This window comes from Leguminivora glycinivorella, chromosome 8, assembly GCF_023078275.1.
Source record: "Leguminivora glycinivorella isolate SPB_JAAS2020 chromosome 8, LegGlyc_1.1, whole genome shotgun sequence".
Classification (NCBI taxonomy): domain Eukaryota; kingdom Metazoa; phylum Arthropoda; class Insecta; order Lepidoptera; family Tortricidae; genus Leguminivora; species Leguminivora glycinivorella.
The window spans coordinates 16,280,662-16,292,781 of record NC_062978.1 but is presented as its reverse complement, the minus strand read 5'-3'; the positions used below and the strand labels follow the sequence as shown (position 1 = coordinate 16,292,781).

The window sequence follows — 12,120 nt, the reverse complement described above, 5'->3', positions numbered from 1 at the left end:
GGCAAAGTTGTATTTTAACGCCGAGTGTGAAATTGAAAAACGAGCAAGTGAAAGGACCACGAGCGAAGCGAGTGGTTCGAGAATAGAATCCTGAACTTGCGAGTTTTTTAACCCACGAGAAGTAAAATACATTTGCACCCGAGTGTAACACAAAAACACAAAACTTTTCCCCTCATTATAGCGAGGAAACTACAACGCAAAAAATGCGTTTATCACTGCTTCCAGTAGTTCCACAGGTGGTAAATCATCTTTATTACTAGATTCACCTACTTTTATCAATTTTAAAGCAGTTAATTTGACTTTATTCAAAGTCAAATTACTTTACCCACTAGTGGATAAAATGCGTTTTTACCCGCTGGTATTAAAGGACAAAACACGTGTTTCCGAGCTAGTGAGGGGAAAAGTAAATTAAAACTACGTCGTCAGGAGAGGGTTGAGTATGTCTAAATAAAAGAATCACTGTTTAAATCAGTAAATAATTTGTCTAAAATAAATATTCATCGGAATTATATTTATTACAAAAGTGACACAATAGTTGTCACATGAAAAACTCTATACATTTCCTTTCTTAAGTTAATTGTTTTCGATAATATTCTAGTATGTTGTAGAACATTCTAGGTACTTCTAATGTGAGGGTATATAAAGCCGCCCTCGTGATTGGTTTAGTTAGATTGAAATAAAATGGACGAGCGACAAGTTCGAACACTTTACTTATACGAGTACTTGTTAGGCCACAGTGCGCGGGCTGCGGCTGACAATATCAACACTGCATTGCCATGCAACGGTGTCAAGATGGTTTGACCGTTTTAAATCAGGAGACTGATGCTACTACTCTTGAATCAGCGGAAGCCCTTAACTGCAGTCACCACGCTGTGGAATACCATCTGCATGAGCTTGGGTATCGAAAAGTTTTGGCTCGATGGGTACCGCACATCCTTATCGACGCCAGTCGTGCAGTCCGTGTCGCCATCTGTCAATCACTTTTGCTGCGACCCCGACGTAAAGAGTTTTTGACTGATCTGGTTACGGGAGATGAATCATGGATTTATTATGAGAACGATACACGTCGTGCTTTTTGGCTGCCTCGAGAAGAAACGCCACCAACTCAACCGAAGCTGAGTCAAAAGAACCGCTTAAAAGTTTTGCTTTGTTGTTTCTGGGACTCGCAAGGCATGCTGTTTCATGAACTATTACACAATGAAACTGTAAACGCTAACAAATATTCAACATAGCTCACCGAACTATCTTCTGCTATCAAGAAAAAACGACGTAGACGAGCCACTGTAATTTTACTACATAACGCTCGACCTCATGTCGCATCTACCGTTCGCCAACAGCTGCAGAACTTGGGCTGGGAGACGATACCCCCCCACCCTATTCTCCAGACCTCGCACCATCAGACTTTCATTTGTTTAGAGCCCTGAAACGACATTTGCGGGGTTAAACAATTCAATGATTTCCATGATGTACAGGTGGAGTTGAACAACTTTTTCGAGGCACAGCCATCAGAGTTCTGGGCGAAAGGCATCCAAACTTTGCCGGATCGTTGGCAAGAAGTCATAGATGCTAATGGTGATTACATCATCGACTAAGCTTTTTGTATTGTAATAATAATAAAAAATATAAAACGTAAACCAAGTGTCTCATTACTTTTGTGCCAACCCAATATTATACTCATTGATTTCTACTCTTATTCTTATTTGCCAAGCCGTAAGAGAGCGCGCACACGGGCAATTGTTGCCGGCGACTTTTTTGTCGCGACCATGGCCTAGTATGAAAGTGCGCACACGAGGCGACGCAACTTTTCATACAAATACGAAAGTCGCCGAGCAACTGTTGCCCCCGTGGGCGCGCACCCTAAAGAAACGACAAGGACACTTCCTACAAAATCGAAGTTAGACAGCAGTTCAGGGTCGAAATACCTACTGCCCACAAACTGCTACTAATAACTGCCCCATATGTCTTAAAAGGTTGGAAATGTTGGAATGAAACAACTCAGCTCTCCACCATTTTATTTATTATGTACCATCTATATCATTGGAAGTACTCTCCTATCAAACACTAATGCGAGGGCTAATACGATCGTGAACACCGAAACTACTGTGGATATGGAACTGTTGCAGGGGACGCCTCCTGGTAAGGAGCGACAGAAGCACACTCTAGTGGTGGAGCTCCCGTTCGTAGACTCGTAGCAGCCCCGGTTGATCGAGTTTCCGAGCTGGTCGACCGCTCTGGTGCACATGTATGTGGAGTTTTCCGCTGTAAATATAGTTATTATAATTACGCTCGTGTCAAAAATTGCCATCGAAAAAATGTCTTTCTATGCCTAAAATTCAAGTGTAGGTAATATCTCTTACAGAGATACCTTTTTACGAGTAATTGATGGTGTTACTATTGAACGAATCAAAGGACATTGAATCCTGAGCGTAGCGAGACATTCTAAAATAAAATCCAGAGCGTAGTGAGGAATTCAAGTGTTCAGTGTAAATTATTTTGCTACCTACCATGTTACACATATCTACTGATTTTCACGTCACCTATCATTGAGGTATATGTACTACGTACTAGAGGCGACGTTGCTAAGAGAATTTTTACACAACGCACTGCGGTCCACTGGACCGCAACGTTGTCAGTCCTTACCGGGTCCTTGCGGTGCAGTGACGTGCCGTGATGCATTTACTTTCCACGTGAATAATGCCTTCTTGTGTGTTTAAAAATTGTACTAATCACTCGAGGAAATCAAATAAAAGCCAAGGTGTGACATTTCATCGGTAAATTAAACAAAAAGCTCGTCTATAATATTTTAAGATTGAATATTCTACAAACTCGCGAGCGGGCGCGACACTGCCGCCATTTTGGTGACGCAATCATAGACTATAAAAAGTTAACCGCGCAGATGTGCCATTTACACTGTTCCTACTACATATGTAATGTGTTTCATCTCTAATAGAGTTGCGAAATATAAATATTTCTATTTGGAAAATTAATAAGTAACTACTTACTATTTCATTAATTATGTTACTAAAATAATTAATATTTTTTTTTTAATATATATAGTTAATAGTTTTTGAGTAAAATTGTATTTTTAGCACGCTCACTTTTTGCAGTTTTCTTCGGCCTGGTCATGAAAAAATGGAACAATTTATACGCTTTGTCCAAAAAAATCGTGCTGAGGAAACTTGGTTACCAACTGACCACACATATATATGTTCATTGTGTATTTTAAAGAAGAAGATAAATACAGCACATTTATTTTGTATTAATCTGTATTGTTTAAGTTGTAAATAAATAAATACGTTTGACTAGAATATCCGTATTTAACTATAATGTAAAATTCCCGTTAGGCAGAATATAATAATGTGTCACATCTGGTGGTAGACCTACTCTACGCGTAAATAACCGCTCCCCGCACCCCGCGCATTTGTCAGCATGTGCAGTGTTTTTTGCTTGGCAACGTCGCCTCTAGTACGTAGTACATATACCTCAATGTCACCTATTAAAAAATTATTAGTTTCTGTTCTCCGGCCGGAAAGCGTTAAATTTCAGTCAGCTGCGCTAAACGAAGTTATCGCTTCCCGGCTCCGTCGTCGTCCTTGGCCAGTAAATAAGAAAGCTTCAGGTCACAGTCATGTTTGTTGACCTCGGCTCTGTTTCGGCCGAAAATTAGATACCTACGTGTTTCTTACTTTTTACTGGCCGAGGTATGTAATCTAACTGAGGTACATTACGGGCCTTTTACAAGGTACTTGGTATATTTTTCAGAAAAATCCCCGAAAAGAAAACACTCACACTTGACTAAATAATAATGTATTATAAATCAATATAGAGGTATAACTGGTAATAAATTATAACTATGATTTGTTTTCTGCCAGACGTCACGTTTCACGGAAAAATCTTAACACCGCGATCTAGCTTTTTTGACACTCCGTACAGCGACATCTAGATGGAAATTTGACAACTAAAAGAAACATAATCTTGATGCAAATGAACTAAGAGAAACATACAGAGGTTAGACATACCTACAATGCAGGCATCGCAGCTCATAATATGTAACGAGCGCGTGTAAATACATACCTATATCATTGAAGTAGTACGTATACTGCGCGCAGACATCGTTAGGGCCCAAAATGCACGAGGCTTCCAGTGAATGGTGCATCCAAATGTACTCCACGTCAGGCCATGTGCCGTCGACTGTGAATGCAACGTCAATTTGTGTATTTACGTATCCAAGAGCCATCGAAACAGCTCGGCGCTTAAGAGGTAAAGCAGAAAAAAAAGCATTTCGAAGGTTTGTGCGCCGCGCGAACCTTGCTGTAGGTATTGTTGTGATTGTAAGTCTGAGATAGGGATGTCGGATAAATGGGGTAATATTTTGCCTCAATTACTCTGAAAATACTTGTCTTAAAAATTCACTAGAAAAAGTGACTATCGCCACCAGATACATCCGACCACCCGAGGTGATTTAAATATCCAGTATATAAATAAAAAAAAAATATTGGGGGACACCTTACACAGATCAACTTAGCCCCAAACTAAGCAAAGCTTGTACTATGGGTGCTAAGCGACGATATACATACTTAAATAGATAATTATATGTATACACATACTTATATACATAGAAAACATCCATGACTCAGGAACGATTTTGGGTGCTCTTATGTATCTGATGGCGACTGTAGGTACAACTCAAAACATAAAATTACATGCATTGCGGTCGTAGGTAAGTCGTTTACCTGTTCGAGGTAATAATGATACCGAGCAAGCGAGACCTTCTAAAGTTGAATCCTGCCCTGACAGGTCGTGTTGAGAATCACACTGTTGTTGTTGTTCTGCGGACCCAGCCACGTGAATTGGAATCAATGACTCACTGACCAGACTATGCCAATTATTTCCTTATTTTGAGCTAGTAACTATAACCTCGTAACGCCCACCATACAAAAATGTTGCTAGAGAATTTTGATCCTAGTTGCATTTTAAATTAAGTTGAGTTTCATTTGTTCGAAAAATTTTAGAGACAAAAGAAATGCTACTTTATTTATTCACATGAAAGTTAAAATTACAATGAACCCAAATGTACATCTCATTGCACATTGGGCGGCAAGAGGATAAAAGTATACTTACAAGATGCGACCAACGGCTGCTGACATGGCACACCGGTCGCCAGCCGGGTCGCGTCCTGATAGGTGGCGTTGAGAAACACACTGTTGTTGTTGTTCTGCGGACCCAGCCACGTGAATTGGAATCAATGACTCACTGGCCAGACTATGCCAATTATTTCCTTATTTTGAGCTAGTAACTATAACCTCGTAACGCCCACCATACAAAAATGTTGCTAGAGAATTTTGATCCTAGTTGCATTTTAAATTAAGTTGAGTTTCATTTGTTCGAAAAATTTTAGAGACAAAAGAAATGCTACTTTATTTATTCACATGAAAGTTAAAATTACAATGAACCCAAATGTACATCTCATTGCACGTTGGGTGGCAAGAGGATAAAAGTATACTTACAAGATGCGACCAACGGCTGCTGACAAGGCACACCGGTCGCCAGCCGGGTCGCGTCCTGACAGGTGGCGTTGAGAAACACACTGTTGTTGTTGTACTGCGGAACCAGCCACGTGAATTGGAATCAATGACTCACTGGCCAGACTATGCCAATTATTTCCTTATTTTGAGCTAGTAACAATAAAAGTATACTTACATGAAATGAAATGAAATGAAATGAACAAACTTATTTTTATTCGTAACATACAGTTATAAGTCAGTGAGAGAATATGTTAATTATTTATATTTGTTACAATTTGCTTTTTTATATTGAAAATTAGCTAATTTATATATTTTAATATCATATTAGCGGTAAATTGAAAAAATCTTGATTTAATTACAATAAAAGTTATTTTCTTCGAGCCACGACTTTAGCCTATATTTAAAAATTTGGGCGGATGCCGCATTTCTCACAGTGCCTGGCAATCGATTGTACACGGAAGGCCCTATGTAATATACGGATCTTTCCGTCTTCGCAAGTTTGTGCGAGATTGAACTTAGCCTGTCCTCATACTTATTACTACGTAAGCTGTATTTCTGATTCGTCCCCCTGCGCTTGAATTCGTGAATGTGTCCGTACGTGAACACGGCTACTTGATAAAGATACAAGCATGGAAGGGGCAGGATATGGAATTCTTTAAACAGCTCACGTGCTGAGGCGTCCGCAGACACTCCGGCCATCGCTCTAATTGCACGCTTTTGCATCGAGAATACTCGTAGCCACTCAGAGGCTCTGCCCCATAGTTCGATGCCGTACGTTAGCAGCGAGTGGACCGTTGCGAAGTAGCAGTCGCGGACTGCAGTCCGTCCGGCCGTGCGCGCCAGCCGCCCCAGCGCAAAACAGGCGCGCCCGAGCCGGCCGCACAGCTCGTCTATGTGAGTGTCCCACACCAAGGCGCTGTCCAAGTGGAAACCGAGAAGGCGTGTGTGTGCCACATTCTGTATCTGGACATCTCCCGCACTTACCTTCAAGCTCTGTGACGGATGTCCATTGAGTTTGAAACTTATAAAGCAGGTTTTTTCTTTATTGAGTGCTAACCCATTCGACATGAACCAGTCCTGCAGCTGCCCCAAGACGCTGTTAAGAGCTCCTTCTATTTCTCGTGCAGATGACGTGCTCACTACGGCTGTGACATCATCCGCGTACATGTATATACTTGCTCCATTTATTGCCCCTGGTAGGTCATTTAGAAGCAAGCTGAACAACGTGTTGGATAGGCAAGATCCCTGCGGAACACCCATTAGGTTGTCCATTTCCGCAGATGAGATTTTCCCGTTGTCACCGACGACGACTTGGGTTCGCTCGGTCATAAAAGACAGCAACAGGTTCAGTGCCGGTCCGCGGATCCCGCAGTGTGCGAGTTTCTCGGCGACGAGCGAGTGGTCGGCCGTGTCGAACGCGCGCGACAGGTCGCAGCAGATGACCGCGACGTGGCGTCCCGCCTCGCGCGCGTGCAACACGTCGCGCACCACTTCTCGCACTAGATCGGTGGTAGATCGGCCCTGTCGGTAAGCATACTGACATTCGGATAACACGTTCCGGGGAAACCAGTACTCCAGTATCCTTCTATTAAGTCCGACCTCGAAGCATTTGCTCGGGCCGGGGACTAGTGAAATTGGCCGATATGACTTCATGGCAGATTTTTGGCCTTTGCCTTTGTAAAGTGGACATATTTTCACTTTTTTGAAACCGTCTGGGTATATTCCTGATTTCATGCAGTCGTTAAATAAATGCGATAGTATGAAGCTAATCGCACAACCGGCCTGTTTAAGCAGGCTAGCGGACAGCCCGTAGATGTCTGTGCTGTTCTTAGAAGCTATCGCGGTTTTAAGAATCAGGACTATTTCTGCGGGCGTAAAAGGCAACAATCTGATGGAGGTGTCGCTAGCTTCGCGCCACTCGGCCATGGCGGCGCGGCAGCGCGCGCGGGCCGGGGCGGGCGCGCCGCACGCGGCCGCCGCGCTCACGAACTCGCGGTTCATGGCGTCCACAAGCTGCTGTTTCGACGCAAACGGTTTCCCATCGGTGTCGCGTAGCAGGTCCGTGTAGTCGACGCGCTCGCGTGGTTTTCTCGCTAACTCCATGTTTATTGCCCTCCACATTGCCTTATTTTTATTGGGATTGCTGTTTATAAACGAATTAAAATAGTCCATTCGCTTAGTTTTTAATTTTTGGTTATATGCAATTTGTAATTTGGCTAAGGTGTCGCCTACAGTAAAGTTACCGGGGTTATCTTTTGTGTATTGTATATAGTCAAACAATAAAAGCTTAAGATTATAAACTTCGGGATCTATCCATGGTTTGCTCCTCAAATGAACCTTAGTGTTTTTTATTGGTATGTGTATATTTAAAAGGTTGACTAGTATACATAGCACCGCTTCAGTGAACCGTGTACAATCGCCTTTATATTTGCTGACAATTGCTTGCCAGTCGATTGATGCCAGTGCGTTCACAAACGATGTCTTATTATTTTTACTATAGACTCGTCCTTTTACCGTCAACGGCGCTGTCGGGCGCGCGGCGGCGGGCCGAGGAGCGATAAGCCGCTGCGCCAGATGGTCGCTCACGTTAGTGCACACGCACGCCGCGGACACACGGCCGTCGCGGATATTGGAGTACGCGTGGTCTAATAGTGTGGCACTGTCGCCCTCGATCCTTGTAGGGTGCTCCACGTGCTGGCTAAATCCATGAGCTGACAGTATATCACTCAGTTGTTTTTTACTTGATATATTAGAATTAAAATCTATATTAATGTCACCCATTATAATCGCCGTTAGTTTTTCATCATTAATTTTACTTAAAAGACTATCGAACAACTTCAAGTAATCACTATGATTAGTTAAGTTTGAATGATAGATCCCTACTACCAAAATTTCGTCGTCCAACAAATAAACTGCACATATATCGAACAATTGCTCGTGGGACAATTCACAGTAGTCGGGTCGATTTACTACTTTTATGTTGTGCCGGGCATAAATACAGCATCCGCCACGTTCAATTACGGGTCTACAATAAAAAGATATCAAGTCGAAATTTGTTAACGTAACTGACTGTATTTCGTGGCTTCTAAGAAAATGTTCAGTTATAACTAAAATATCACAACTTAATTCGTCATTTAACAATACTTCCAACTGTTTGGTTTTACCATGCAGTCCTCTTATGTTTTGGTGGCAGAGTGTGACGATGTCAGTTCTAACCGTCCGTATGTACGGTCGGCGTTCCAAGGACGTATCGGCGGTCGGTGTTGTCGGCGCCGGCGGCAGACCGGCGGTGGCGGCGGGTCGGCGCGCGCCTCGCGCGGCCGGCGCCGGTGCGAAACCACTCACTTACTTCCGTGCGTGGTGGCCAGTAGTCAGCAGACATGAGGATCTCGAACATGCTGTGTGTTGTCGTTATCGCGAAGGACGCGTAGTGGTCGTGCTTTAGGCGTAATTTAGCTACAGTACATTTCGTATTGCCGCTCTTCTTCGTGATGTACGCTTTTATTGCTTCAGCAGTGGTTTCGTATTCGAAAAAGCACGCATGTATTTTTTTAACACGCTCTGTCGTTTTCAAATCGCTATCCTCTGGTCCGGTGCCGGTTATTGCTATGCGCTTTTGTTTTGTTTTTTTGGAAGATACAGTTTTCCATGGGGGACCAGAGATAGAATCGACCTGTTCCGCCTCATCTACTGTTATTGTCGCGTTTTTATATGTTGTGTTTATTTCCTCTGACATCGGTGCTAAAGATTTTGTTGACGTCTTTGTCGTGTCATTTTCATTTCTTGATTTTTGGTCGTTAACAACATTGCTGACGGCGGGTAGAGAGCAGCGCCGGTTGTCTTTACTGGCGGGTAGCGCGCGCGCGCGACTCGTGGTAGCGATAGCGGTGGATTTGTTAGCGACTTTTGTCACAGGATTTTTTGCACACGTCGTCTCGGTCGTCGATCCGTTCGGGCTAGAGTCGCTTGCGTGTGGTCGGTCGCATCTTATGCAAACGAATTGCCTTTTTTCTGCGTCTATTATTCTGTCTTCAATCTTCTTTATTTCTGTTAAAACGCTCTCGATTTTATTTTCTATCGGTTTAAGGAACTTTCTTATCACGTTTTCTAGCGAGGCTATAGTGGATTTTGCCATGATTACTTTTAATTTTGGAATTAACTTCGCACACACTAAGAGCGCACTCGTTGCGCGACCGATGACGCGACGTATCTATACCTACTCAATATTTATCTTTAGATGAGTCAATTTGTTATCGTATAGGGGAATCACATCGCATATTTAATTGATAAGTCTTACTGATTAGATGTGATGGGCATGAATCGACACAGGATACCGTGACTTTATTTCCATGCGTATTTATAATTATAATCTAGAAAGACAGGAAGTTAAATTTTGAACGCATTTGACACCAAGAACCTGCTAGGCACCCGTAAACTTTGCTCGGATAGGTACAGACAACCAATTGGAACCCTAGGCCACTGTAGAACTATGGCATAGTGACGTTATGAATCAGACTAAGAAATTTCTTACTGTTTGTCATTTTGACATGGTTGTAGAGTGGCCTAACTGGTTGACTATACCTAACGTACCGGACAACCCGCTGGGTGGTAAAGTATTATTTAAAAAAATATATAATTATTAATTATAGAAAATGGCCAAAATGAAAGCGGGCAAACTGTAAATTTCAAGTTACTAGGTCAAGTGGGGTATAACAAAACTATTTTCTAAAATTTTTTTGTTGAAGAAAAAAAGAAGAATGTTGAAGGAAAATGTAAAAAAAACCGCCCCCCCCTTATCTCCGAAGTTTACCAACGAAAAATTACAGAATGTTGCCTCCATGCTAAATTTTACAGGAAAAGTAAAATCGTGTCTGTATCTTGGAATTTTTTTTAACTGTCAAAAAACTTTTTAGATTGTAACCTTCAATTTAACCATCTTTGCGGATGTATATCATACTTCAAATTAATAGGAGATTCTATGCAAAGCATTTTCTTTCCAATAAAGGCACAACTGTTGAAATCGGTTAACATTATAAAGAATTATCCCTGAAAAACCAACACACTTTACAGATCTCGCAAATTAGTTAGCGAATTCACCGAGAGATGGCGCTATTCACAATAATGCTCATTACTACATATACTTCTAGTCACGTATATGAGAATCATGAAATTATTTCACCTTTTGAAAGTTTGTTCTGTGGTTTGTACGGATACGGAACCCTCGGTGGGCGAGTCCGACTCGCACTTGGCCGGTTTTTTTTGTCAGGTAGTGAATGTGTTTACCATACGTCAGCAAGAATTTTGTTCTCACGAGCGATTTTGAAGTCCATGTCCATCATACCTACTAGAAGTACCTACGGTATTGCGCGGTGGCTTATTTTTTAAAGTCCCCTAGCATTTTTCTTGACATTAAAGAAAATTTCTTTAGCACTTCATAGTCGGTGGAGGGTTTGAAAACAAAGCCATTGTAGTAAAATTACTCCCTTCATTTTGGCACAATGCTTAAAAAATTCAATTTCAAAGAACCACGTTGGTATCGTAAGCTCGAAAACACAATAGTTCCAACTGGAAGGAAGTATGCATACCTACCTAATATACCTATAGCTTGTGTATTATATCTACAACAGGAAGTGGGTATTTTTCGCCTGTTAGGTTTGTTTTTATTTATTATGCAGGTATTTTATGGACATAAAGGACGTGTTACAGAAACTGTAGGTACAAGTGCCTACTGTACTGTAGGTATAAATAAACAAAATAACTTACATCCAAAATAAGTCCTTGAGACAATGTAGCAAGGAAGCTCAATGCGCATCAGGCATTTTGCATGGTTTTATTTTTTTAATCTGTTTTACTATTCACCATTCTTTTTAACAATGATAAACAGGAAAATACCATAACATATTATTTGTTAGAAAATATTGATTAAAAAAACGAAATGATAATGTGACTGCATGTGACACGATATTTTTTTGCCATAAACATTATCCTAAGGGCCGGTACAAACTATAAATAGTATAAATAACACTACTGCATAGACGGCGTGAAATTCAATCAATGTATGTATCAGCAGTTCTCAAAAAGTTTATACATAGCCACATCAGCAAATTTTTATGGATCCTATTTTGTTACCAACATTTAGTAATAGGTATAAATCGACTTTTGTAAGATATATACAGGATAATAGTTATAATTAAGAAAATATAGATACTAGAGAACCTGAATGATGAAATAAAACATAGTAAAATCTCAATTTATCAAAAAATCTTGGTAACAAAATAGGAATAAAAAAATATTCAACTTTTTCCTTAATTTTTGTACAAACTTTTTGAGAACTGCTGGTCTGGTATACATTGCAGTCAACTTTTAAATCTCCTAGCTCCTGTAGCAGCCCAAAGGGATTTAGTGAAACATTTTACACTGTCTTTCTTCTCATTTATTAAAAGTAGGTATTGATACATTCACGTCCCCTATTTGCAATCCGCGATGCGACTACCGATGGCGATGCATACCTGCACGAAATGAAATTATTCCCCATTCGCCATCGCTGGACGATAAGCCGATTTCGTCTAACCTCGTTCAATCAGCGAACACTGAG

At 41.2% G+C, this 12,120-nt stretch overlaps 2 protein-coding genes across 3 annotated transcripts; both read right to left on the bottom strand.

The window, feature by feature from the left end:
• Nucleotides 1–2,000: 2,000 nt before the first annotated feature.
• LOC125229159 lies at nucleotides 2,001–5,672 on the bottom strand. 2 transcript variants are annotated; one of them, XM_048133946.1, is made up of 3 exons: nucleotides 5,508–5,672; nucleotides 4,075–4,191; nucleotides 2,001–2,259 (listed from the first exon to the last, which is right to left on the bottom strand). In XM_048133946.1, exons 2-3 carry the CDS (start codon nucleotides 4,154–4,156, stop codon nucleotides 2,030–2,032), a joined length of 312 nt encoding a protein of 103 aa, XP_047989903.1. In that variant the 5' UTR covers nucleotides 4,157–4,191; nucleotides 5,508–5,672; the 3' UTR covers nucleotides 2,001–2,029. The 2 variants fall into 2 exon arrangements, with proteins under 2 accessions (XP_047989903.1, XP_047989904.1); XM_048133947.1 differs by lacking the exon at nucleotides 5,508–5,672 and adding an exon at nucleotides 5,122–5,275.
• Nucleotides 5,673–5,876: 204 nt separating this feature from the next.
• On the bottom strand, nucleotides 5,877–8,306 carry LOC125229081. Its single transcript, XM_048133857.1, has one exon. The coding sequence runs from the start codon at nucleotides 8,304–8,306 to the stop codon at nucleotides 5,877–5,879; it is 2,430 nt and encodes an 809-aa protein (XP_047989814.1).
• Between the last annotated feature and the right edge of the window lie 3,814 nt (nucleotides 8,307–12,120).